Raw genomic sequence first — 23,730 nt, 5'->3', positions numbered from 1 at the left:
AAATATAAATCAGAGTTCAGAAAGCCCAGCTTAACAATTTCATATACTCAAGTGTTTTTTTGTTTTTGTTTTCTTTTTTTAATGTCACGTGTAAATTACTTCTCATAATTCTTCTGATCTCTCGAATGTTTCTACCATGGCCCTCCACTAAACATCCCATTCCAATACCCATTACTACCAGGATTCTCTTCCACCGCCGTGTCTCGGGCCGGATACGGCATCAAATTCGGTATATAAAATCCAAATCCTCCGTGCCCGCCGTTTTCTATCCCCGCCGACGCTGCCGCCGTCGTCGTCGTCGTCGGAAAACCCAAATTCAGATCATGGGCTTGGTATACCGGCTGCGGCGGCGCGTGGTTGGCCGAAGCTGACCCAGTAACCGAAGCCGCCGGTTTACGATTCTTCCGGGAGCCTCCTCCGACAGGGATGTTCCTAAGAGAACCGCCCTCGGTCCAATACCGGCGGCAAGATTTGCAAAAATACCTCGGCTGTGTGAGGCTGTAGTTATTGTAGTAGCAGAATTTTGTGTTGGTCGACTTGCACCTTGGGCAGTTCAATTGCTCTTGTGGCCTTCCCTTGGCCTTGAAGCCTCCTCCACCGCCGCCTCCGCCTCCGCCGCCGCCGCCGCTGCCGCTGCCGGAGTGCATCATGGCCTCCATTTTTGAGAATCTTGGAAGCAGGAGAAAAAACCCAGAAAAGATTGAGAAAGAAAAACAGTAATTTGGAAGGAAAATTGAAGGTTTTTTTGGTAAAGCTAATGATGCATAAATTGAAGAATGTTATGCATGCCCAAAAGAAAGAAAGAAAGAAAGAAAGAAAGAAAGAAGGAAGGAAAGAAATGGGCAGTAGTTTAAGCAAGAAAGAATGTTTTTAGGTTGTTTGTTTGCAACCCTTTTGTGTCGGTTTGTTTCATTTTAAAAAAAAAAATAAAAAAATATATATGTAAAATTTTGAAAAGTGTGTTTGTTTTGACAAAATTGTACCATCCCACTAAGATCCTCAAAATTGTTTTTTTTTTTTTTTCTTTTTTTTCTTTTAATTATTTGTATATGCTTTTTGGTCTTATTCTATGAATCTCTCTCTACTCAATTTGGTTTGGTGTGAATTAATTATTTATAATATTTCAAACATTTTCCAAATCTTTTAAAATATTGTGAATTCTTTTAAAATAGTGTGAATTGTATGTGGTGGGTTTCTCCTTTTTGACCCAAAAGTTCTACTTTATATTTATTATTATTATTATTATTATTATTTGTGTTATGGGGGAAGGGGAGTTTGTTAATGAGACTGGTTTCTCAAGCAACTCAGATTGCTCATTCATCTACGACCTAATCCCATTAACCTTCATTCTTATTGGTGTTCAAATATTAATTTCAACCATGTCTAAATTAACTAATCTTTCCTGTAGCCTAAGAGTCATACCTAAATTTTGTGAGATTCGGAGAGGAGAATTAAGCATTTTTTTATAAGGGTGTGGAAACATCTCCCTCTTAAAATTTTGAGGGAAAGTCCAAAGGAGAAAATATCTACCCATTTAAGATTCTGTTGGGCTTTTAAGGTGAATTGTGAGATTGCATATGGGTTGGAATGGAAATGAGAACAGAGGTGCATATCATTTAGCTTGATGGGACGTGGGACGGAAGCAGTGGAACCCAAGCAATGCGCGTAGGGATTGAAGACAATCTTTGTGTTTGGTGTTGTTGGGTTATCTTTTCCATGAAAACGACTGGTTTCAGATAGGAAAAAAACTTCTGCAACTCTTGGGCGTTATCCGATATGTTTTCATTTCCTTTACACCCAACAAACACCGAGCCTTTCCTATGCTTCTGTTTCTTTGCATATTTCATGCTTCAAACAACTCATTCCAACTTTTCATTCCTTTTGTTTCAGGTTGAAGAGCATAAGAATTAAGTTACATACACCCAATCTACAGATATAGCCATGGGAGTACAGCAAATAGAATTTGAAGCTACAAAACCCCTCATAACTTGGGAACCATGATTGTTCAATCAGTATCATCTCTACTAACAACCATAGGGTCGGAGGATTATTTTCAACACATGACTAACTAACTATATCAGTTCATTTCAAGATACCAGCTTGTTGTTATCCATATACCTGCAAATCCTGGTGCAATTGCTAAAGGTTTATCCGCTCTGATTCCCATAATGTCTCCCTTCCAAGACATGGAATAGCTTTAAACAACTTCCTTTCTTCACTCTTCAGATTCAAATAATCGACCTGAGAGCAAAACGCGGTCAAATGTAACATAACGAAAAAGAACAAGGTCATATACTAATCTACAGAAATATGTCTATATATATTACAAACCTGATCGGGATCCAAGACCAGCAAACAAAATGCATCAACAGGACCTGAACAAGGATCTAGAACAGGTTCCTTGGCTGGCTGTTCGGCAATATAGGGAAGATTTGGACTAGGCCCCAAATACTGCATTCTTGACTTTAGAGAAATGGAGGACCAGGCTTCTTCTCTTTTCTGCATTAATAACTGCATAAGATTATACTGAGTTGAATGAAGTGAACAAGAAAGTGAACTGTTGAGAATTTAGAACAAGTTACTAAGTTATAAGAGGAAAGGGTCATGCCCACAACCTTAAATTTTGTAGCATCAAGACATGACGCATCAACAACCTCAATTCTTCCACTGATACGAAATTGCTCCCATGACTCGGTGAAATACCAACTTATCTTGAAGAACAAAACATTCGAAGTCCAAAATTTGACTCAAATTGGCACATATTTGCAGTTATGTAAATAAGATAAGCTACATAGACCAGCAAGAACAAATCATTTGTATTATGAACTGTATTAAGAGGCAGGAAGAGACGAGAATAGTTACCTCAGCAAATGGACAAGCTTTAAGCTCTTCAATCTGCAGAATCAACCAAAAGTGAAAAGTTCATTTGCAGGACAAAACTCAGATGCTTAATATCACAAACCTGACCTAATCCATCGCAGACAAATTCCCAGTACTGAGCATATTTTATAGCTTATCTTATTGTAGCCAAACATATGAATTACATAATTGAAAATCCAGAAAATCCAGAAACCCATATAATGATTGCGTCGGAAACCATAGAACAACAAGAAATGGGCGTATGATTTGAGCGATCTAAAGCGAAATATAGAGCTTCGTCGTAGAAGAACCTTGCGACTTCTTGAATCCGTGTAAATATGGATCCCATCGGTGCCCTCTTCAAATCCTCTGAAAACAACGGTGCGATTTGATGGCCTTCCATTGCCTCCAATCGTTGCCTGAAAACAAATTCCATTCAAAAAAATAAAACCCGACTGTGAAAAAGGGAAAGCGGAGTTGAAGTTGAAGAGAGATAGAGATAAGGAAATGTACGAGGTGCAAGAATCTGGAATGCTTGATTTGGGCATTAGATTCCAAAGCACTGAGAAGAAGGGACTTCCATGGCGCCGCTGCCGATCCCATTTCCTAATTGCCCGCTAATTCGCCTACTGCTCTGCTATGTATTCGCCTACTGCTCTGCTATGTATTCGCCTACTGCTCTGCTATGTATTCGCCCCATTTCAGTTCGGTACATCATTGAGAAATAGTAAGCGAAATTCAGTAATTTACTTTTAGCTTTCAATTTTACCACAATCTTTTATCCATACACTAAATTATTAAAATGAACAAATACATTAAATCATTTTTATTGGATTGGTCGGCGTGGAATTACGTGTATTCTTGCCCATCTTTGTTTTGTCGCGAATATAAGAAGGGAGCTTACTGTTTCGCTAAATGAACACTCTAGCAAATGAACACTCTCTAGCAAATGAACAAACAAGAAACAACACAAAAATGGTTTCTTGCAAACAGAGTCTTGAATGACACGACCTCGTTTCAATCCTCCACATTTCACCTTCAATTTCCTTGCTGATTGCTAAACCGCTCCCTTCAGAAACCGACAGCAAAGAAAACATTAAAAAATCAGCAGAATTTGGACGACTGACACCTCCTTTCTACACTCTCCTCTCCCAGATGCGTCATCTTCTTCCTCTGCCTATACATATCTTGAATCTAATGAACGCCTCGCTTTTGACCCACATCCTGTAATTGTTTCAGTTCGATTTCCAAGGTACCCACTTCCTCTATTCCCTTCATTATTTAGTTCCTTACAATTTCTTACTGGTTTTGGATCATAGGGTTGCTTTCATTCTGCTTTTCAGCTTGTTTATGTTACCTAGCTTCTCTCTGTTGTCTTGGTGAGTTGCTTGATTTCTGGGTCTTCTTTTTTTAGTTTGATTCTCTTGGGACTGCTAATTCTGGATCCCTTTTCTTTGAATATGTAAATATGCGCCTATAATGGTTACTTTCTATTGCAACTACTGTTCACCAAAACAAATGAATATCGATTGGGGTTAATCAATCCTTCACAACTTGCATTTGGGTGTTATTAGGAGGCTTGGGGAGGGTGCTTTTTCACGTCAACATAAATTTTGATTAGAAATTTAACAACTTCTACTTGAATGTTCAAAAGATAGGAGTTTGATGGCAGCAGCAGAAGCAAGGGCTGGTTTTCAGAGGACTGTTAATCGTTGCTTTGTCCAAGAAGATGCCAAAAGAGCTCCCAGATTAGCTTGCTGTCAATCATCATCTTCAACATCATCCAAACAGCTTGATTCTGAACCTGCCAATCCAGCAGCAGATGGGCCAGATCAACCTTCCATAGGATTTATTATGCCTTTTACCAGACCTTCCTCATATTCGAATTTACTTCCCGACTCCAAATGGTGGCTTCAGATGCAATCTAGCTATGGATACCAAAAGATCTTCACCCCAGAAGACATTAACCCTTTAGAGCCTGCCAATGAAACTTCGAAGTCGGGTACTGAAAAATCATATACATCAAGTGATGTTCATCCACCTGGAGGTAGCAATACTATCTGTGGAACTGATGATATCAGCAGGTCTTCTCTAGATACCGATCATGGTGGCTCTGATCTTTGTATAAAGACCTTGGATGGTAGAGGCCCTCAAGATATGAAAGCAGACTTTGAATGTTTAGATAAGGATTCTTTCAACAGCAAAACAGTATCAAAAAATCAAGATGAGTGTTACTTGGATCCAGATTCTCCTTGGATGCAAGAGGGCAAGGCTGAGCCATGGTGGTGGATAACAGATAAAGATGAATTGGCCTATTGGGTTGCACAGAAATCTCTTGATCATATCGAGAATTGCGATCTTCCACCACCTAAAAAAACATGCTTGAACATTAAGACATACCCTAATGCTCAAAAGCAATGCTATGAACATGATACAATATGGGTTTCTTCCTTCGAGTCAGACCACCAAAATTGTGGACTTGAGTTTTGTCCTCCTACCAAAACACGAAGGGACCTAGGTGCATCGATTAAACAAGGGAACGTGCCGCATGGATCTCTTAAATATTTGAGGTACTATGTAAATTCCTAATTGCTGCATTTCTAATATGTTAGAAATCGCGAACCTCTACGATGGTATGATATTGTCCACTTTGAGCATAAACTCTCATGGGTTTGCTTTTTGTTTCCCCAAAAGACCTCATACCAATGGAGATGTACTCCTTACCATACTCATGATCAACCCCTTAATTAGCTGATGTGGGACTCCTCTCCCAACAATCCTCAGCAATCCTCCCTTCGAACAAAGTTGACCATAGATCCTCTCCTAAGGCCTATGGAACCCTCGAACAGCCTCCCCTTAATCGAGGCTCGACTCTTTCTCTAGAGCCATCGAATAAAATACACCCTTTGTTTGAAACTTGAGCCACTTTTGACTACACCTTCTTTGTTCGACATTTGAGAATTCTATTGACATGGCGTTGCCCTATACCATGTTAGAAATCATGAACCTCCACAATGGTATGATATTGTCCACTTTGAGTATAAGCTCTCATGGCTTTGCTTTGGCTTTGCTTTTGATTTCTTCCTGAGACCTCTCATATCAATGGAGATGTGCTCCTTACTTATAAACCCATGATCAACCCCTAATCAGTCGATGTCGGACTCCTCTCCCAACAATCCTCAACAGAATATTCTACCTGGTTCTTACCAGGTTTTCAAAAGTTAGTATTCTGTCGTAGAATGATTTGATAGAGTAGCTTTTACCAGTCTGTGATAAATGGGCATTGCCATTCTTTTATGATAGTTATCTAGCCAAGTTAATTAGTGTATATGAATGCATAGATTACTCATCCAAAGCAAGGCCTTACTAAGATATAACTGGAACTGCTATGTTGAGTGCAGCTGTACAAATCCCAACAACCTGACAAAAACAATACAAGCCTCTGAGGATAATACTAGCAAAGCTGAACTAATGGATGCACTGCTACATTCTCAAACCCGCGCAAGGGAAGCCGAAATTGCAGCAAAGCGAGCTTATGAGGAGAAGGAGCATGTAGTTGAGCTTTTCTTCAGACAAGCATCCCAACTCTTTGCATATAAGCAATGGTTTCAACTGCTGCAGCTGGAAAGGCTGCATATAAAGAACAAGGATCATCCAATGTCCACTCTTTTTCCTTTGGTTCTTCCATGGATGTCCTACAAGAATATGGTATCTCAGAAGAGACGGCGGAGATTTTCTAAGCAGAAAAGGGTCGCCGTTGCTTTTGTTCTAGGATTGAGCCTGGTCAGTGCAGGTTTGCTTCTGGGGTGGACTGTAGGGTGGATGCTTCCGTCTTTCTAGGCCTAGTTTGAATGAACTTGTTTTAGAAGAGATCAATTGACAAAGGTATGTGTAACATAGCTTTCCAATACGTGGAATGTTGTTTGTATATACGAGGATTACATTTTAAGGAAGAGAAAGAATTCCATATAACAGATCAAAATCAGTGTTACTCTGATGTTTTCCATTTCTTGAAAATTGTCGAAAACAAATGATCATTCAACGCATAAAAGTCTTAACATTATTTCTGTACAAGAATGTCAAGTATGTAAGATCTCAGCCATTAACTAAACCATCAGTCCTTCATACTACCAACGAGCTAAACATTCTGATGATTACCGATGCTCAGCTTTTTTGCTCTTCCATGGAACGTTGATCTGTTTCAGCCCCTCGCCTATGCTTCCCTGCAATTCCTCAACCAGTATAAGTTTATAAGTTTCGTTAAACATATATAAAGCCAGAGAAAAAGAAGGGTGATTCTAAAATTACCCAAAACTCAGTCTTGGCTTTGACAAGACAAGAAGAAAAGCTCCCTTCTTTCTGGGTCTCTGCAACCTTCATCCCTGAACTGCTTCTCTCTGCAACAACTCCATCTTCATTCTCCTTCTCTAAAGAAGAAGGAAATACACTTCCACAGGCAGACCCAACTTCCCCTTTGCGCCCAAAACTCAATTTTCCCAACCAACAAAACCACTCCTTCTCTATGAGCACTCCCCTCTTTCTCAGAACCATGGCTCCAAGCTGAGTTTTATCATATCTGAATGACCCACAACTCTGCTTAGGAAACTGAAAAATACCCTTGTGTGCAGGGATGGGAGGAGGGAGTTTTGAGATTTTGGGATCCAATAGCAACAATCTTGGTGGAAGTTCAAGGCACTTTGTTTGAGTGGCTGAAGAACTGCTGGGGGTTCTGAAGCAGAACCTGGGTTTGCCAGGCTCCTCTTCCCATCGAAATGGGACTGACACTGAGGTGTGGATTGGTGGGGTTAGCATTCCAGAGCGATCTGGAGACTCCATTGCTGCAACTGCAAGCAATGGAAGCTTTGGCACTTCAGAGTTTCGCCATAGCTTTGCTTCACTTCCCATTTCTCCCCCTCTCCGTCTGTCTGTCTCCCTCTCTCTCTCTCTCCCTCTCTTCGTTGGTGGACTGACTTGAATGTTTAACACTGAAATCTAAAAAAATTGCGACTTTTTTGGGTGGCTTTTCATAATGGAATAGACATGTTACAGTTAGAGATTATAGATGCAAATAATTGGAATTATTGGAATTATCCTTCACATTTTTCTTCAATTCCTGTCTGTTTGGTTCATAAAGAAAGGCAGTAAACATTAGAGAGGAGAAAATCTAGTTGGGTATCATAACTAATTTGGTCTATTATTTTTGCATTATTGAGGTTTGGTTGGAGAATTTTCAATTACCATTAGTTACTTTTTAGAGAGTGGCTTGTCCATTGTCCATTGTCCATTGTCCATTGTCCATTGCTTGGAAGATGGTTCCAAACAAGTCCTTCCTCTTCCCCCCATCACACACGGCCATTGCAGCATGCACATGACTTCTCAATCTGGCTTTGCTTTTGTCGTCTTCAACACTTTTTTAAAGCTTTTTCAGCTTCCAAGTACAAAGCTTTAAACTTGTGCAGACTTTATTAACCCCTCAAAATGATTTTGATTAACTTTTCTGTTATATGTAGAACTATGCGATATTTTTGAAAGCTTAGAGAGCCTATAAGATATTATATATACACTTTCTAAAATTTAGAAACGAACTAAAGAAAATGCAGAGAAAAACATGAAATTTGTAGACAGTAATCTCTCTACACCAGCCGCAGCCACAATAACCAACTGATATATAATCTTGCAGTTGAATATCACAGCAATGTGATACAAGTGCTTACATGTGATGTCAAAATGACAAAGGAAAGTTTAAAATAGGAGCAAAAGAAGAGAAAAAAACTCGATGCAATATTACAACTCTTTTAGACCGCAATGAACATCTAAAATTCGCTCGTGAATGCATGCACAAAATGACAGACAGGTAAAGTTGAATACATAAAAGAGGATGAAGGGAATGGAAGTCTTAATCAAAACTTGGTAAACCGGGTTTGATGGCCTCGCCACCAACTGGAAATTGCAGAATCTTCCACATCATTACCACAATTGTAGAAGCAAACGATCATTTGAAATTTGAATAGACCACCAAATGGAACAAACGCCAAGAGATAAATATGATTAATGATCAACTTCTCCATAAAAACCTGTTTCAGTTCAGCACAAAATCCTGAAAGGTTGCAGGCGTACACGATTAGATACGAGGTGATGTGAGCACTTTTGAGATTAATAACATAAGTTAAAACACATAAAATCGGTGAAATGATGATGCATAAGTAGGCCAGATAAGCATGTTGACTGATTCCATCTTCACCTTCACAACAAAAGGTGTCCATACCATATTCAAAACACCAAAATCTTATAAATCTCGTGAAGTTTGGGCATTAGCCATCAAGAGTAAATTGATTCCATTTTATAACTAGCCATTTCTTCTTTTCAGGACCTGATAAAATTCTCGTCCAACGGCCAAGTGCAGACCATTGGAATATCTTGAGCAACAAATAGATAATGTTCGTTCCCAAATCCCAAAAGGATGCTAGAGTGTGCAAAAATATCAAAATCAACAACGGATATAATATAGAAAACGTGATGATGCATTCATAAAGTATTCCCGACTTCAAAGAGCAGAGAATCATAGATCGATAGATATTAAAGAACAAATATGCCATGTACGACCAAATAAATTGCTCAACATTATCTTGCATGGTATGCGAATGAACGGACCAGATTTAAGTAGTATCTATAAGTTCACCTTTTTACATAGATAATTTACATCCATTTAGTTAACACACAAATAGTGTAAAACGCAGGCACGATAGTTAAAGCCATTATCAACCTCAACCAACAGGATTTAAATAAAAAATACAAACTTCACACATGAAAAAAAAATTATGTCGGAATAATAACTTACTCAAGCTATTGGGAGATTATAAGATCCGCAAAACTGAAGCAATGCAGATTGATTTGTAGGGTCAAGATACTGACTGATGATTTGGGGATACCTCCCAGGAGAAACAGTAGAAAGTTTGGACAAAGATGCTACCAGAAATTGCTTCGGATCCTTTATATCTTTCAGAGGATCATCCTCCTTCTTCCCTGCATTGTACAGACGAACAAAACTTGCAGTATAACCAGCATTTTCAGAAATATCGGGCATCTCTGGCTCCTCATCAACCCTATCCTGTTCGGGTCGAGAAACAAGGGTAACAATGCTGTCCAGCATTTTCCCCCAGTCTTCAATAAATGCAGGATCCAAAAGTGCTGGACACTCACAGATAAGTCTCGTTGAAGCAACTGCAGTTAACTTAAGTTCAATGGCCCCAGTTATCAGTTTAAGATTAGGAATCCAAAACTGTCTCAAGATTTGGATAAAAATGCCGTTCTGAACACTGTTGATGGTATCCAAAAGATTTTTATGACCATTTTTAACAAGAAAAAGGGACATAAATATCAAGAGCAACTTGATGAACTTTACTGACCGTCTACTTTGGAGCTGTCCAAAAAGAACAGCCCAGATGTGGCCAATGTACTGTTGAATCACACTATATTCAAGAGAATCAATAACAGTGTTGAGCACATAAAAGCCTTGCTCTGCAGTGCTTGGAGATGAGACTAGATTACTAAATATTCCAAGAACCTGGCTCAGGCGTCCACCTTGATTAAGTTCATGAGGTGCCTTCTGAAGGAAAGCCTGAAGTAACCGTACAAGAGCTGGGACATTAGAGACTCTTTTCCAAGATTCAGGTGACAATAGGATCTCAAAAATTTGCATGTAGCTTGGTGGAATAGGAGGATTATTCAATTCAACAAGCTGTGCTAACAGTTGAAAAGCATAAGGGAAGAACTCCGTAACATCATTGGCCAGTATCATTTGAAGGCTGGGAAACAGGCTTGCCTCAAAAGCTGATATTAAGGATGGATCCCTTTCACAAGCCCTTCTAATAAGAAGGGCCACAGATTCAAACATATAGTGGTTAAAAACAGGATTTTTGGGGTTTCTACACACATCATTTAAAATAGAAGTCAACCCAGCAATGCATGGTCCTGCAACCTCACGAGGTATGTCAGCAACTCCAAGAACTCTCATTATACACTTCATAATGTATTGGTTCTCCTCAGATTCGGGAAACTTAAAGGCATTAAAGAGTTTAGTCATCATCTCAGGAAAAAATGGAGCAACATCCAGAGAGTTGTACCTGGCCATACCTGAATCTTCCTTGACCAGCAACAATTTTTCAATACAAATTGCAGCATAGGAATGAACCACATTTGACTCTGAACCAAGGAACCGAACCAAATCAGGAAACATTTGTAATGCAACAGGTTTTGATATCAGATTACGGAACACAGCAAAGAACTTTAGTGCGCCTGCCTTCAGCATTGGTAGACCATTAACATCTGAATTATTCAATTCTGGAATGATTACTGATGCAAAAAAATTCTGAACATCTACAAGATCGGTAGAAACAGAAGAGCCCCCAGCTTTCTTCGTGGCAAGTGAGACAACCAAATATATCGCACAGTCTTTATCTTTCCAATTCAGAGCAGGGTTTAGCCCAAATGAATTTAACAAGTTTTGTATCTGAGAGGATACCATGTCTGTCACCTGCTTTTTGTAATTGACGGCAATTCCTTTAAGAAGCTCGCAAGCTATCCGCCTTCTAGTATCCAGATCACTACCTTCCATATCCCTCCTAATGAACTCAACATAGTTCATTTCAAATAGTTCCTCATCTTCATCCCTCAGCCTTACATTGGGAATTACTATGCTCTTACAAATCTCAGGTATCACTCCCTCGCCTGCAAATAAGGTGTGATGTACACTCGTGCTAACAGTAGTCAAAAACTTCATCGCTGTAACAGCCAGCTGGTCTCGGCTGGATGACTGAGATACGTTCCCTAGTAAGCCCCACACGGCTAGAGCAAAATCGTTCAAGTAACCCTGAAACTCTTCTTCATTTTTTTCCATATAAAGATTAATATTCTCGCAAACAGCAGCACGAAGCTCATCAACTAGAGCAAGCCCGTCAGTGCCACTATTTTCGAGTGCAGGATAATTCGTAGTAAGGTATTTCCGGAATTCACTCATCCACTCTTTCATATGATCCTCAAAGAACTCGGGAAGCTCTTGAAAATTCAAGGAATAAAATATTCTACAACATAGCCTCTGGGACTCAAACAGGGGCCGCAGGGTGGCCGCCTGTGCGCCCGAGCTCACCGCAGAATCAATTAAAGCAGCAGTTTTGAGAAAAATTTCTAATAAGGGTGCCGCAAAAGTGTCCAGACAATACTTCAAGTCAAGCAAAAGATCATTGGTTTTATATTGATACCGAAACTTCTTAAATATAGAGCTTGCAGTGCCAAGAATACCGTTAACAGATGCATAATCGGAAGCCTGAGACGCTTTCTGCAGACTTACGACGAGCTCCGGGAGCAAGGAAGGCCAGGATTTGGGGAAGTCGTGTTTGCTGATCAAAGCCAAAGCCTCACTTAGCTGACTCTGGATTCGTTGCGTAGAGGAGAGCATGAGCGGGACAATTAGGGCTTTGATTTGGTCCTTCTCGGGGTCGGGAATCGGAGCCAGGGAAGAGGCATTTGACTCGTCCGGCGCGCCAGGTGCCCATCGAACCCGCAGATGGTTTTTGAAGTTGACAGCGGCCGCTTGACGGATCTGTTCATCGACGGATGGTTCGGCGACAAGACGAAGGACAGCAAGACCGTAGTTGGGACGGTCGGCAGCTTCGGCAAGGGAGGCCTCGGCCCGGCGGCGGGGCTCAGGAGCTGGAGAGAGTGTGTGAAGAAAACACTGAGAGAGAAGCTGTAGGGTTTCTGGGTTCCACTCCATTGCGCATAGAGATGAATGGCAAACCCAAATCGAAAGCTGAGTTTGCGAAGGGATCTTGAAGGGGATGGAAATCGGCAATTCGGGAGGGGACTCTTGAGAATGATGATTCAATTTGAAGGGGAGGGCGAAGAGAGCAATTGTGGGCTGGGTTTTAGAGGTTTTTCAAATAAATGCATCATTACAAGATTTAAGAGCGTTTACCAACAAATAATTAATTAATAAATCCCCTGATCTTATGTAATGTTTTTTCTTTCATGCTTGTAGGAACCTTTAGAAATACTCATTTTATTAGGTTCGCTCTCCTAGTCCAGGTTCAAATCTTATCAACTCGATACCACTCTACATGAGTCGAGCAAACCCTAAAGGGAAAACCATCTTCAGCGTTGAGATAGCCTTGGACGTTAATCATACATATCACACCTTATAATATGGCATCTTAGACTTAGCACCCTAAATCTACTCGAGAAGATCTCGGGCACTTATATCGGGGGATAACCCTGGACCTGCACTGGATTTATACACGAATGTGTGAGTTATACCGGATACTCAATTGAAGCATGAAGAGAAGTCACGTACCTAAACTAACCGTTCCATGAATAGAAGGAGAACGCCTCGACCCATGCTATTCAGTCTCTTTGTTTTACAAGCTTAACGAACACTCATGCTTAAAGCATCTAATTGGGTTTGCACCACATAAATTTGTGCATTAACATTATTATTCTTGGAGGTAATTGTAATAGAGTGAGTGAGAATGTGGCCACAACTCTGAAATTTAAATTATGGTCCTCGTTTCTCCCCATTATGGGCCAATATTTAAACTGGGCCGACCATGTACTTTACAATCTACAATGTACTGAATAATTGGGCCCATTTATCAGGCCCGATCCGCTCTAGGTTACCCCACCTTCGGGCCGAGAATCCTGCTGGCATTTTTCGGCGAGGGAAGCACGGCCCGGCCCATCATGCAATTTACCCACAATCTTAATATTTTCAACGAAAATGAGAAAATATATTTAAATAAATAAATTTAGTCTGTAATAAATTAGTAAATATTTAGAGATGGAAGGAAGGCACGAAAGGATGATGGGCGGTGGTTGGCACGGCGGGAGGCGGCAGACGTGGTATGTCGGAGATAAGAAGCAAAAAAGGTATGGGTGGATTTGAGAAATGGAAAACAAAGTTGGGGGATAAGTAACTGAATTATGACGTAATCAAGCGCACTTCGTTAATTACCATCTCAACCACGCAACCTCTCACGTCCTCTTCCAGTTCTACCACGTGAACCGCGTGGTCTTTTCTTCCCCACGAAAATAAATAAATAACTCCATTTCCATTTTTGTGAAAAAAAAAAAAAAAAAAAAAAAAAAAAAACTTTGGTCTCGTTTCAACGTAGAATTCAATTATTTCCCTTTCTTGCTCCATTCTTAAATCAATATTCATTTATTTATTTTCAATTTTCATTTAAGGTTAATAAAAACTTTGTTTTAATTAACGAAAAACAAATATATTTGATATAAATTAAAAAAAAAAAATTAAAATATATAGATGGTAAGTGATTGATTTTAAAATAAATAAATGGTAGGTAGCTATTCGATGAGGTACATATTGTCACATTTGGGGACCATAGATTGCAGTCTATCTTCGATACGTCAAAGTTTTATCATTTTTTTCAAACTAATAACCAATTTATAAATAAGTCGCGACTACTACCATCCCACATTAATCTATGAATGTTTATTATTCAAATGAAAAAATTGTAAACAATTGGTTAATTTGAATGAAAATGTTGCTTATTTGTGGAGATTATGTGTACAGTTAAGAGAGTTAAAGAAAATAAATTTGCAATTTAATCCCAATTAAAAAAAATAAATAAATAAAGAGAAAAGTAGGAAATGTGATTTAATCGTGTAATTCACGTGGGTCCGGAGATTTGTTTTCATTGGCTGGGAAGCACGTGAAGGAGCAGTTGGTTTTATTTGGGTGCTTAAGGCTGTAAGCTTCAACCCTTTAAACCAACCGCACCCCCCAAAATATCCTTAAAACTACCCCTTTCCACCAATCCTAATCCGAAACGTGGCCTCCCATTTATCCAAAATTTCCTTTTTTTTTTATTTTTTCTTTTATTTTTCATTTGAACAATAATACAAATGGTAGGTTATATCAATGTGAGTTGAATCTATTATTAAATTGACGTTTTAATGTGTTGTACAATGCATACAATATATATATATATATATATATATATTAAAAACAAAATTATATTTTTTTTCAAATGTATGGATAGATAATAATTACTGATAATGTTGGCCAAAATAATTATGAACAAAATAATAAAATATTTAAGAATCAAATGTTTGAAATGGTAAACATGTGTATTTAAATATGTGAGAGGATTAATGCTTTAATAATTCTAATAATTAAAATAGTTGTGATAATTACAGTACACGTAAATAAAATATAGAAGATTTTATATCAAGTTGAAAAAAATGTTAAAAATGCAAATTTAACTTTAAAAAAATTTAAATTATTAAAAACAATTTAATGTAAATTTAAATTTGATTGTCCATTAGTTTTTAACATTCTTGAATTTATTAATAATCAAAATTAAAAGTTTAAAGAATTCATTGGTTAAAAATTAAAATTTCAAAATAAAAACAAAAGACGAAAGAAATAGGTTTGATTATCGTAATTTATTTTACATGTATGAAATAAACAAATATAATGCAGGTCACGTGGTGGATTCACGCAACCTGCACCGCCTCGAACCGTGTTATATCACGTGTTAATCACGAGCTTCATCACCGTGCTTATAATGCTGAATAATAATTAGTTTCTATTATTATTATTTTTTTCGATAAAGCCTAGGACTCCTCCTCTGATTTCGCCACGTCATTTATGTCCCACTTTAGTCGGACACGTGGACGGCATGCACTGTGTAAAACGTGTTCGTTTTGTTTTCGTGACCAAGCCATCTTCATCGCGTGAACTGCTTAGCTGGCCCGCGTGATCAGTCAATATCCTCCTTTTTTGTTTTTTTTTTTTTTTTTCTTCCTCTCCGTCGGTAACTCGCGGTGGAAGCGCGTGATCTGTACTTTGACGCGCTTTACTTTACAGCCACGTGGCTGTGATGTACACGCCCATTTTCACTGCCGTTTTGGCAAAGTAGCGTGGTCCACGACTAGCGACATGTTTTAAACCCCACATTACAAAATAAGCTTTTTCTTTTTATCCTTTTCCTAAATTCAAATTTAATCTTCTTTATTTCTATTTTTATTTTTATTTGCAAGCTTTATTACTGTCTATATTACAAATTAAGCAGCTCATCGAAATAATTTCCTTTTTAACCCTAATCTATTTGAGAGATCCCAGTTTGAATCTTAATTTATTTTCTATTTCTATTTTATCTTTATAAGCATAAAAATAATTACATAACTTTTATTCTTTTTTCCATTTACTTTTCATTTTATTTTCCTTAAAAAAAAATTAGTTACTACTGTTCGAGTCAAAAGAGCATTTCCTTCACACATAAGTGTGATCATTGAAATTGTGAACCGTCACCGTTATATTTAATGGTGTGGGGCCGTGGAGGAGATTTTTTGCTTTCCACGTTCGGGTCTTCATCTTTAGTAAGTTCATAATTTTCCATTTTGCCGACAGGAACACAACCATTAGTCATTGAGAAAATTATAGTTAGACAAATAGATGCCATTGGTGTTAATGAAGGGATAATATTAATTTATTTAAATATGTAAATTCAACCCATATTCTACTCTTATCTTGATTTTTTTTTTTTTTAATGACAACAGCTATATTTGATGGGAAGATTAATAATTTATTACAAGGTACATGTGACACATAAGATTTGGTTATGATAAGCATTTCCTTTTATTGCCTATACTACATGATTTAAATTATTATATTGAAACCTTCATTAGGTGATTTGACCATTTGACTGGTCAGCCTCTTAGTTGCAACCCAATGAAAACTAAATATACTCTATTCCATTATGTAGATGGGTTTTATTATAAATTCAGTCCCCATTATATTTAAGGTTGGTCCAACAATATTACTCATTATTTGAATTTAGATATTCAAATAATTTTAAAAGACGGTTTAAACTTGAAAATTATTTCCCCTCATTTATATTTGAACACCTATTAATTACGTAAGCATTTTCAATACATTTATTATACTTTTACTTTTGGATTTAATAATGCTTTATTATATGCTTGTTTTTTAATTTTTACTATATATATATATGTTTGTGGTAGTGAATGTTATTTAAAAGGGGGAGAGGCAAGTTAGATGAGTCATTAAAAACAGTGGTGACCACTTCCTTCACCCTTTGCCCCATGCTTTTTAAGACACCTATCTTCCTTAAGCTTTATTAAAACCTCAAACCCACCAAATTTATACCTTTTTTTTTTTTTTTTTTTTTTTTTTTTTTTTTTTTTTCCACTTTCAATATGTCGCTGTCGGGTTTTTCAAACCTTAATCCTGTTTGCTTTTGCCTAATCCCACTTTATGTTTTTTTCTTAAAAAATAAAAAATAAAAACTTAAATAACAATTTCAGGTCCTTAAACATTTTTCAATTTTGATTAAATAGATTTCTAATAAATTGGAATTAAAAAATTAAAATACTAAATACAAATTTGAATTTAATAAGATTCTACTTGTTGTTTTTTTCTTTTTTTTCTTTTTTCAATTTTTATTATTTGGTAGATCCATGAATGTTAGAAAATTAAAAAAGAAATTAAGAGCTAAATTTACAATTTATAGTTTAACTTTATTATTATTTTATTATATGTTCTTTGTCTCATATCTTCTTGGCTCTCATATTCATTTTGGGTCCAAATTCGTCGATCCAAATTTCAAATTAATTATAAATTAGACATTTAGAAACTATTTAATTCAACTTTTTGTTTTTTTAAAAAAAAAAGCATCTCAGAGTGGTGTTTAAGTTTCTAAGCACATTTTTTTTTCTTAAGAAAAGTGAATTAGACTTTATTTTTTTCTTTTCAAATTATTCTGATATTACTCTCGACCTTAATCTAAATTAATTTAATTAGTTTGATAAATTGAAATTTATGTCCCATCTATATTTTACGGTAGGTTTATGACTACAAAAAAGAAGCGCATAGTTTTGAGAGTTATAACAAACGTGTTTTAAATAATTTTTGAAGAAAAAAATTGTTTCATTAATATAGTTATTTTTTTTTTAATGAATATCTTTTATGATAATTTAAAACATGTTTATTATAGTTTATCTATAAATATTGTTAATATAATATATAAAAACACGTAAAAAACATCATATTTAAAATTAATAATAAAAAAATTGCTATTTAAAGCATTTATTTTCATGTAAGATATATATATATATATAAAATGGTTGAGCTATAAGTATTTAAAACTAACCATTAAATTTATATATATATAAAATAATTATTTAGTCCATGAGAATAATAAAGAAGAAATAGGGCCCACACATCAAATATTAGGACTGGTTTCATAATTTCAGATTATTCAAACCTAACTATAGTTAAGTTGTCCCTTTTATTATAGTTTATAAAACTTAAAAAAACATATATTTAATGGACTTTCAACCCATTTGTTTCTTTATTAAATCCACTAATCAAATCATATTTTAAATTAAGGATGTTATTTTTTTTATTTTTTTATACAGAAAATCATTGAAAATAAAATTGAAGAGACAGTAGGGGCAAAAGAGTAAATAGAAAGAAACTAGGGTTAAAAAGAAAAGTTGAAAAGGTCACATGTTGTGCATGGTTTGCGAGTAATTGCGCGTTGCGAGACGATTTTATGTTCCATATAAATAAATAAATAAATAAATAAATAAACATTTAAAATATTTTATTAATTATTATTAGGAAAGGAAAGGAAAGGAAAAGAAAAGAAAATTGAAATTTATATTTGATCAATAATTCCTCTGCGATGAATAGAAATCTCAGGTGCCGCTGTGGAAACAAACGGCCACAACATAATCGCCGACTACTTCTGAAACTCACAACCAAATATATCCAATCCGCCTTTAACCATGGTTGACATTTGACTCCTTGTATTTTCATTTTACTCAACCATGGTTTAGGGTATTTCTCGTGCACAATGAGGAGGAGCGGCACCGAAGCGCAGGGGGGATAAAAGAAAAGAAAAAGAAACGGTTTTCCGATTTTCCATTTCCCATTTGCCTCGCCTTTCTCGTTTTCGTTTCCCATTTTCAAGTCTTTCACTTCGCCGTTCTGGAAAACAGAGAAAGAAAAACAGGGTTTTTTATTCTTCCTTTCTTTCTTTCGTTCGTTTATTTTGTCGCGTGAAATAACTGCTTGAGGCTGCCAAGAAAATCAATCTTTTCTCCTCGATTGAGCCTGTCGCTTTCCTGGGAATGTTTATAGCCCTCCAAGTTTCTTTCCCTCTTGCCTTATCTCACCATCTTCTTTTCGGCACATTTCGCATGCTCACTACCGGTCGGTTCTCTATCTTTATCTCTATCTTTCCTGTTTCCTGGGTTTTTGGGTCATTGATTTTTGTATTGGGTTTCTTTTTTTGGTATCTGGGGTTTTGTTCATTTTTCCTGATTTGCGAGATCTAGAGAATGTTTTTGTTGATGCTGTTGTGGGTAGAGGATTAATTTTGTTGGGCTTATTTTATAATGGTTTGAGGAATTCTCGAGTTTTTGGATTGAGATTTCATCTGGGGTTTTGTAATTTTTGAAGCGTGTGTGTGTGCGTGATTGTATCTTGGCTCTGGGGGGGGGGGGGGGGGGGGGGGGTTTAGAGATGAAGATTGAAGATGGGTTGCGGAGTGTTGGTGGGAAGGATGAGGATAAGACAGTGGTTGCTTCTGTTTTGGGGACTCGGGCTTTTAATTACTTGATGTCTTGCTCTGTTTCGAATGAGAATCTGTTTATGGCCGTGAGGAACGAGGCGAATTTGCAGAACAAGCTGTCGGATCTGGTGGAGAGACCCAACGCTTCGAATTTTAGCTGGAACTACGCAATTTTCTGGCAACTTTCCCATTCAAATTCTGGGGACTGGGTTTTGGGATGGGGAGATGGATTGTGTAGAGATCCTAGGGAGGGAGAGGAAACGGAAGCTACACAGATTCTTAGTCTTCGGCTTGAAGACGAGAGCCAACAGAGGATGAAGAAAACAGCACTGCAGAAGCTTCACACGCTGTTTGGAGGCTCTGATGAGGACAATTACGCCCTTGGATTGGACAGAGTCACTGATACTGAGATGTTTTTTCTTGCTTCCATGTATTTCTCCTTCCCTAGTGGAGAGGGGGGCCCTGGGAAGTGTTTGGCGTCCAGGAAACATATCTGGCTTTTGGATTTGCTCAATTCGCCATCGGAGTATTGTGTGAGATCGTATCTGGCAAAATCCGCCGGGATTCGGACGGTTGTTCTGGTGCCGACCGATGTTGGAGTAGTTGAATTGGGTTCTGTGAGATCTGTGAGTGAGAGCTTAGAGTTAGTGCAGTTGGTTAGATCATTGTTTTCATCCCAACCTTCCCTCGACCGAGTGAGGTCGTCGGCAACAATGTCCATGATGGCTGAAAGAAAAGATGAAAACACCCCATTTGCGAGTTTGGGAATTGCTGAAAGAGGAGGGGGGAATCCTAAGGTTTTTGGGCAGACTTTGAACTCGGGGAACCTGGGTCGATCTCATTTCAGAGAGAAACTGGCGATTAGGAAGATGGATGATAGGTCATGGGAAGCATGTGCCAATGGAGGTAGAATTCAGTTTCAAAGCCCCCGAAATGGCCTTCGCAGTCCGAGTTTGGCACATGTTCATGGTCTCAAGCAAGGGAACACTACAGAAATTTATGGCTCTCCAACTCCACCAGTAAATAATAATCACGAGCAGCTAGTCAATGGAGTTAGAGATGAATATTGTCTCAATCCCTATCAGTCGCAAAAGCTGGCCCAAATGCAAATTGATTTTTCTGGAGCAACATCGAGGCCTTCTGTGATTAACCGTGTAGGTGTGGATTCGGAGCATTCAGATGTAGAGCCACAATGCAAAGAAGAGGGGCCTGGCACCGATGAAAGACGACCTCGCAAACGAGGCAGAAAGCCTGCAAATGGCAGGGAGGAACCACTGAATCACGTTGAGGCAGAGAGGCAGCGCCGTGAAAAGTTGAACCAACGGTTCTATGCTTTACGAGCGGTTGTGCCCAATATCTCGAAAATGGACAAAGCTTCATTGCTGGGAGATGCCATTGCTTACATTAACGAGCTTCAAACAAAAGTGAAGGCCATGGAAGTTGAACGTGAGAAATCCGGGGTCACCTCAAGCGAAGCAACCCCGTCGGAGGTGAACCCAGAAATTGAAAAGAAAGACCAATTCCTTGATGTCGATATCGACATCGAAGCTGGTCATGACGAAGTGATCGTGAAGGTTAGCTGCCCGTTAGAGTCACATCCTGCATCAAGAGTAATCAAGGCCATGAAAGAGGCTCAGATCAACGTTGTTGATTCAAAACTGTGTGAAGCAAATGATAGGGTGGTGCACACATTTGTGATAAAGTCTCCGGGATCGGAGCAGTTGACGAAGGAACAGTTGATAGCTGCATTTTCCCGGGACTCGACTCCGTTGTTACACCCTCCGCTATCAACAGTTGGGTAAGTAGCAGAAGGAGTAGTAGAGTAACATAGTTGCATACATATAGATTGATTAGAGTATGGTAGTGAGAAGAGGCGAAGTGGAAAGCTTGTTCTTGTTGAGAAGTTTTGATTACAGCAGCAGCAGGTATTGTTGTTTAGGCAAATAAGTATTTATGATTAACCAAGTAGGAGAGCAGAATGTGTGGTGTTTATAGTACACATTGTGATTATGGTCACTATTTTGTGTCGCAATGAATCTGTAAGTTAGGGAGTTATTGTTTTGGGTTATTAAGAATCTCCTGAACTGTGGACGTTGTTTTTAATGTTAACTCCTCAAATTCTTTTGTTCCTTACTCTTCTGTGCACCACCATCAAACACTGTGAGGATTGTTGTTTACTTTCTATTTTGAAACAGAACCAACCTGAAAGGAAATTTGTTGTTTACTTTCCATTTTAAACGTTTCAAACTATTTGTTAATTAATTAATTTATTATTATTATGAAACTAACTCATGTATAGATGAGGGACTAAAGAGTAGAGACATCCTAAACCTCATGTCTCACCAACCAATTTACCAGCTCCATAGCACGATCTTTGCTTTCTCACAAAACCACCAAATACAAAAACAAAGAACATGAAGAAGAAATCCAAAGAACATGCCACGATCTTCCCGCTAACCCAATCGCTATGATTTAAATCTACATTTACTACTACAATCTCACCCCACAAAAACGCACCAATCCCATCTCATGGATTTCATCGCTTTTGCTCTCGCCATTCTCTTTACAGCCCTCCTACGATCTCTGTGCCTCAAATTATTCACCAACCCCAGAAATCTCCCTCCCGGCCCCCCTCGCTGGCCCATCGTCGGCAACCTCCTCCAGCTCACCCACCTCCCCCACCGCGACATGGCGGCGCTGTCTCGAAAGTACGGCCCACTCGTCTACCTGAAGCTCGGCAGCGTCGACGCCATCACCACCGACGACCCCACCACTATCCGCGAGATCCTCCTTCAACAGGACGACGTTTTCGCCTCCCGGCCGAGGACTCTCGCCGCCGTGCATCTCGCCTACGGCTGCAATGACGTCGCGTTGGCTCCTTTCGGGCCCAATTGGAAGCGGATGAGGAGGATTTGTATGGAGCATCTTCTCACCAGCAAGCGGCTGGAGTCGTTCTCGACCCATCGGGCCTCGGAGGCCCAACATTTGGTCCGAGATGTTTGGGCCCGAGCCCAGAGTGGAAAGGCTGTGAACTTGAGGGAGGTTTTAGGGGGGTTTTCGATGAACAATGTGACTAGGATGTTGGTCGGGAAGCAGTACTTCGGGGGAGGATCTGCAGGCCCAAGTGAGGCTATGGAGTTTATACACATAACCCATGAGTTGTTTAGGCTGTTGGGGGTGATCTATTTGGGAGATTATTTGCCATTTTGGAGGTGGGTGGATCCTCATGGGTGCGAAGACAAGATGAGGCAAGTGGAGAAGCAAGTGGATGAGTTTCACTCCAAGATCATCCAAGAACATAGGATGGAGAGGAAGAGAAGGGAAGCTGATGGAGAACAAGATGATGATGCAAACATGGATTTTGTCGATGTTTTGTTGTCATTGCCCGGCGAAGACGGGAAGGAACATATGGATGACGCCGAAATCAAAGCCCTGATTCAAGTAAGCTCTTTATAAATGGAAACCCAAAATTTGAAAGTTTTAATTTTCATGGGTTATTTGTATGATCCAGGATATGATTGCAGCAGCGACTGACACATCAGCTGTAACTAACGAATGGGCAATGGCAGAAGTGATCAAACATCCACGTGTTCTTGCAAAGGTCCAAGAAGAGCTTGATACTTGCGTGGGTCCTGACCGATTGGTGTTGGAATCGGATTTGGTTCATCTCAATTACCTACGGTGCGTTGTACGAGAGACTTTCCGCATGCATCCAGCCGGTCCATTTTTAATTCCTCACGAATCACTACGTGACACCAAAATCCATGGATATGATATCCCTGCCAAGACTCGAATCTTCATCAACACTCATGGATTGGGTCGAAATACGAAAATTTGGGATAACGTGGACGAGTTTAGACCCGAGAGACACTGGGCAACCGATGGGATGATGAATAATAGAGTGGAGATAAGCCATGGAGCTGATTTTAAGATCCTACCATTTAGTGCTGGCAAGCGAAAGTGTCCCGGCGCTCCGCTTGGAGTGACATTAGTGTTGATGGGTTTGGCTCAGTTATTTCACTCTTTTGACTGGGCTCCACCGGAAGGAATGAACCCACGAGACATTGATACCAACGAGGTGTATGGGATGACAATGCCCAAAGCTCATCCCTTAATGGCCATTGCTAGGCCACGCTTGCCTGCTCATGTGTATCAATCTAAATAAAATGAAGCTTCAAGTTGTTAATATTCGTATTCAAATCCACCTTGAAGTTGTTCAAAATAAAATGAAGATAATGACCAAAAAAAAAAA

The 23,730-nt window shown here is 38.6% G+C and overlaps 7 protein-coding genes across 9 annotated transcripts; 3 read left to right on the top strand and 4 right to left on the bottom strand.

The window, feature by feature from the left end:
• Positions 1-131: 131 nt before the first annotated feature.
• Positions 132-659, bottom strand: LOC111790633 (dof zinc finger protein 2). The gene has a single exon (XM_087122201.1). The coding sequence runs from the start codon at positions 657-659 to the stop codon at positions 132-134; it is 528 nt and encodes a 175-aa protein (XP_086978327.1).
• Positions 660-1,962: 1,303 nt separating this feature from the next.
• LOC111790631 (Pyridoxamine 5'-phosphate oxidase family protein) lies at positions 1,963-3,675 on the bottom strand. 2 transcript variants are annotated; one of them, XM_087122609.1, is made up of 7 exons: positions 3,555-3,671; positions 3,373-3,508; positions 3,171-3,278; positions 2,863-2,895; positions 2,616-2,711; positions 2,332-2,499; positions 1,963-2,241 (listed from the first exon to the last, which is right to left on the bottom strand). In XM_087122609.1, exons 2-7 carry the CDS (start codon positions 3,460-3,462, stop codon positions 2,140-2,142), a joined length of 597 nt encoding a protein of 198 aa, XP_086978735.1. In that variant the 5' UTR covers positions 3,463-3,508; positions 3,555-3,671; the 3' UTR covers positions 1,963-2,139. The 2 variants fall into 2 exon arrangements, with proteins under 2 accessions (XP_086978735.1, XP_086978736.1); XM_087122610.1 differs by lacking the exon at positions 2,616-2,711 and having other exon boundaries at positions 3,555-3,675.
• A 136-nt stretch (positions 3,676-3,811) lies between these two features.
• On the top strand, positions 3,812-6,865 carry LOC111790622 (uncharacterized). 2 transcript variants are annotated; one of them, XM_023671607.2, is made up of 3 exons: positions 3,812-4,111; positions 4,518-5,429; positions 6,261-6,865. In XM_023671607.2, the coding sequence occupies exons 2-3, from the start codon at positions 4,525-4,527 to the stop codon at positions 6,697-6,699; spliced, it is 1,344 nt and encodes a 447-aa protein (XP_023527375.2). In that variant the 5' UTR covers positions 3,812-4,111; positions 4,518-4,524; the 3' UTR covers positions 6,700-6,865. The 2 variants fall into 2 exon arrangements, with proteins under 2 accessions (XP_023527375.2, XP_023527374.2); XM_023671606.2 differs by having other exon boundaries at positions 4,514-5,429.
• On the bottom strand, positions 6,829-7,830 carry LOC111790630 (uncharacterized protein At4g00950). The gene is made up of 2 exons (XM_023671617.2): positions 7,168-7,830; positions 6,829-7,082 (listed from the first exon to the last, which is right to left on the bottom strand). Exons 1-2 carry the CDS (start codon positions 7,762-7,764, stop codon positions 7,014-7,016), a joined length of 666 nt encoding a protein of 221 aa, XP_023527385.2. The 5' UTR covers positions 7,765-7,830; the 3' UTR covers positions 6,829-7,013.
• Positions 7,831-8,505: 675 nt separating this feature from the next.
• LOC111790615 (exportin-2) lies at positions 8,506-12,774 on the bottom strand. Its single transcript, XM_023671594.2, has 2 exons — positions 9,698-12,774; positions 8,506-8,956 (listed from the first exon to the last, which is right to left on the bottom strand). Exon 1 carries the CDS (start codon positions 12,629-12,631, stop codon positions 9,698-9,700), a length of 2,934 nt encoding a protein of 977 aa, XP_023527362.2. The 5' UTR covers positions 12,632-12,774; the 3' UTR covers positions 8,506-8,956.
• A 5,836-nt stretch (positions 12,775-18,610) lies between these two features.
• Positions 18,611-21,611, top strand: LOC111791328 (transcription factor MTB1-like). The gene has a single exon (XM_023672619.2). The coding sequence runs from the start codon at positions 19,430-19,432 to the stop codon at positions 21,278-21,280; it is 1,851 nt and encodes a 616-aa protein (XP_023528387.2). The 5' UTR covers positions 18,611-19,429; the 3' UTR covers positions 21,281-21,611.
• Positions 21,612-21,752: 141 nt separating this feature from the next.
• Positions 21,753-23,666, top strand: CYP703A2 (cytochrome P450, family 703, subfamily A, polypeptide 2). The gene is made up of 2 exons (XM_023670901.2): positions 21,753-22,919; positions 22,990-23,666. The coding sequence occupies exons 1-2, from the start codon at positions 22,008-22,010 to the stop codon at positions 23,641-23,643; spliced, it is 1,566 nt and encodes a 521-aa protein (XP_023526669.2). The 5' UTR covers positions 21,753-22,007; the 3' UTR covers positions 23,644-23,666.
• The last annotated feature ends 64 nt before the right edge of the window (positions 23,667-23,730 follow it).

This window comes from Cucurbita pepo, chromosome 3 (genome assembly GCF_057944985.1).
Source record: "Cucurbita pepo subsp. pepo isolate OVF chromosome 3, ASM5794498v1, whole genome shotgun sequence".
Lineage (NCBI taxonomy): Eukaryota > Viridiplantae > Streptophyta > Magnoliopsida > Cucurbitales > Cucurbitaceae > Cucurbita > Cucurbita pepo.
The sequence above is the reverse complement of the archived record's forward strand: the minus strand, read 5'-3'. Positions and strand labels throughout refer to the sequence as shown.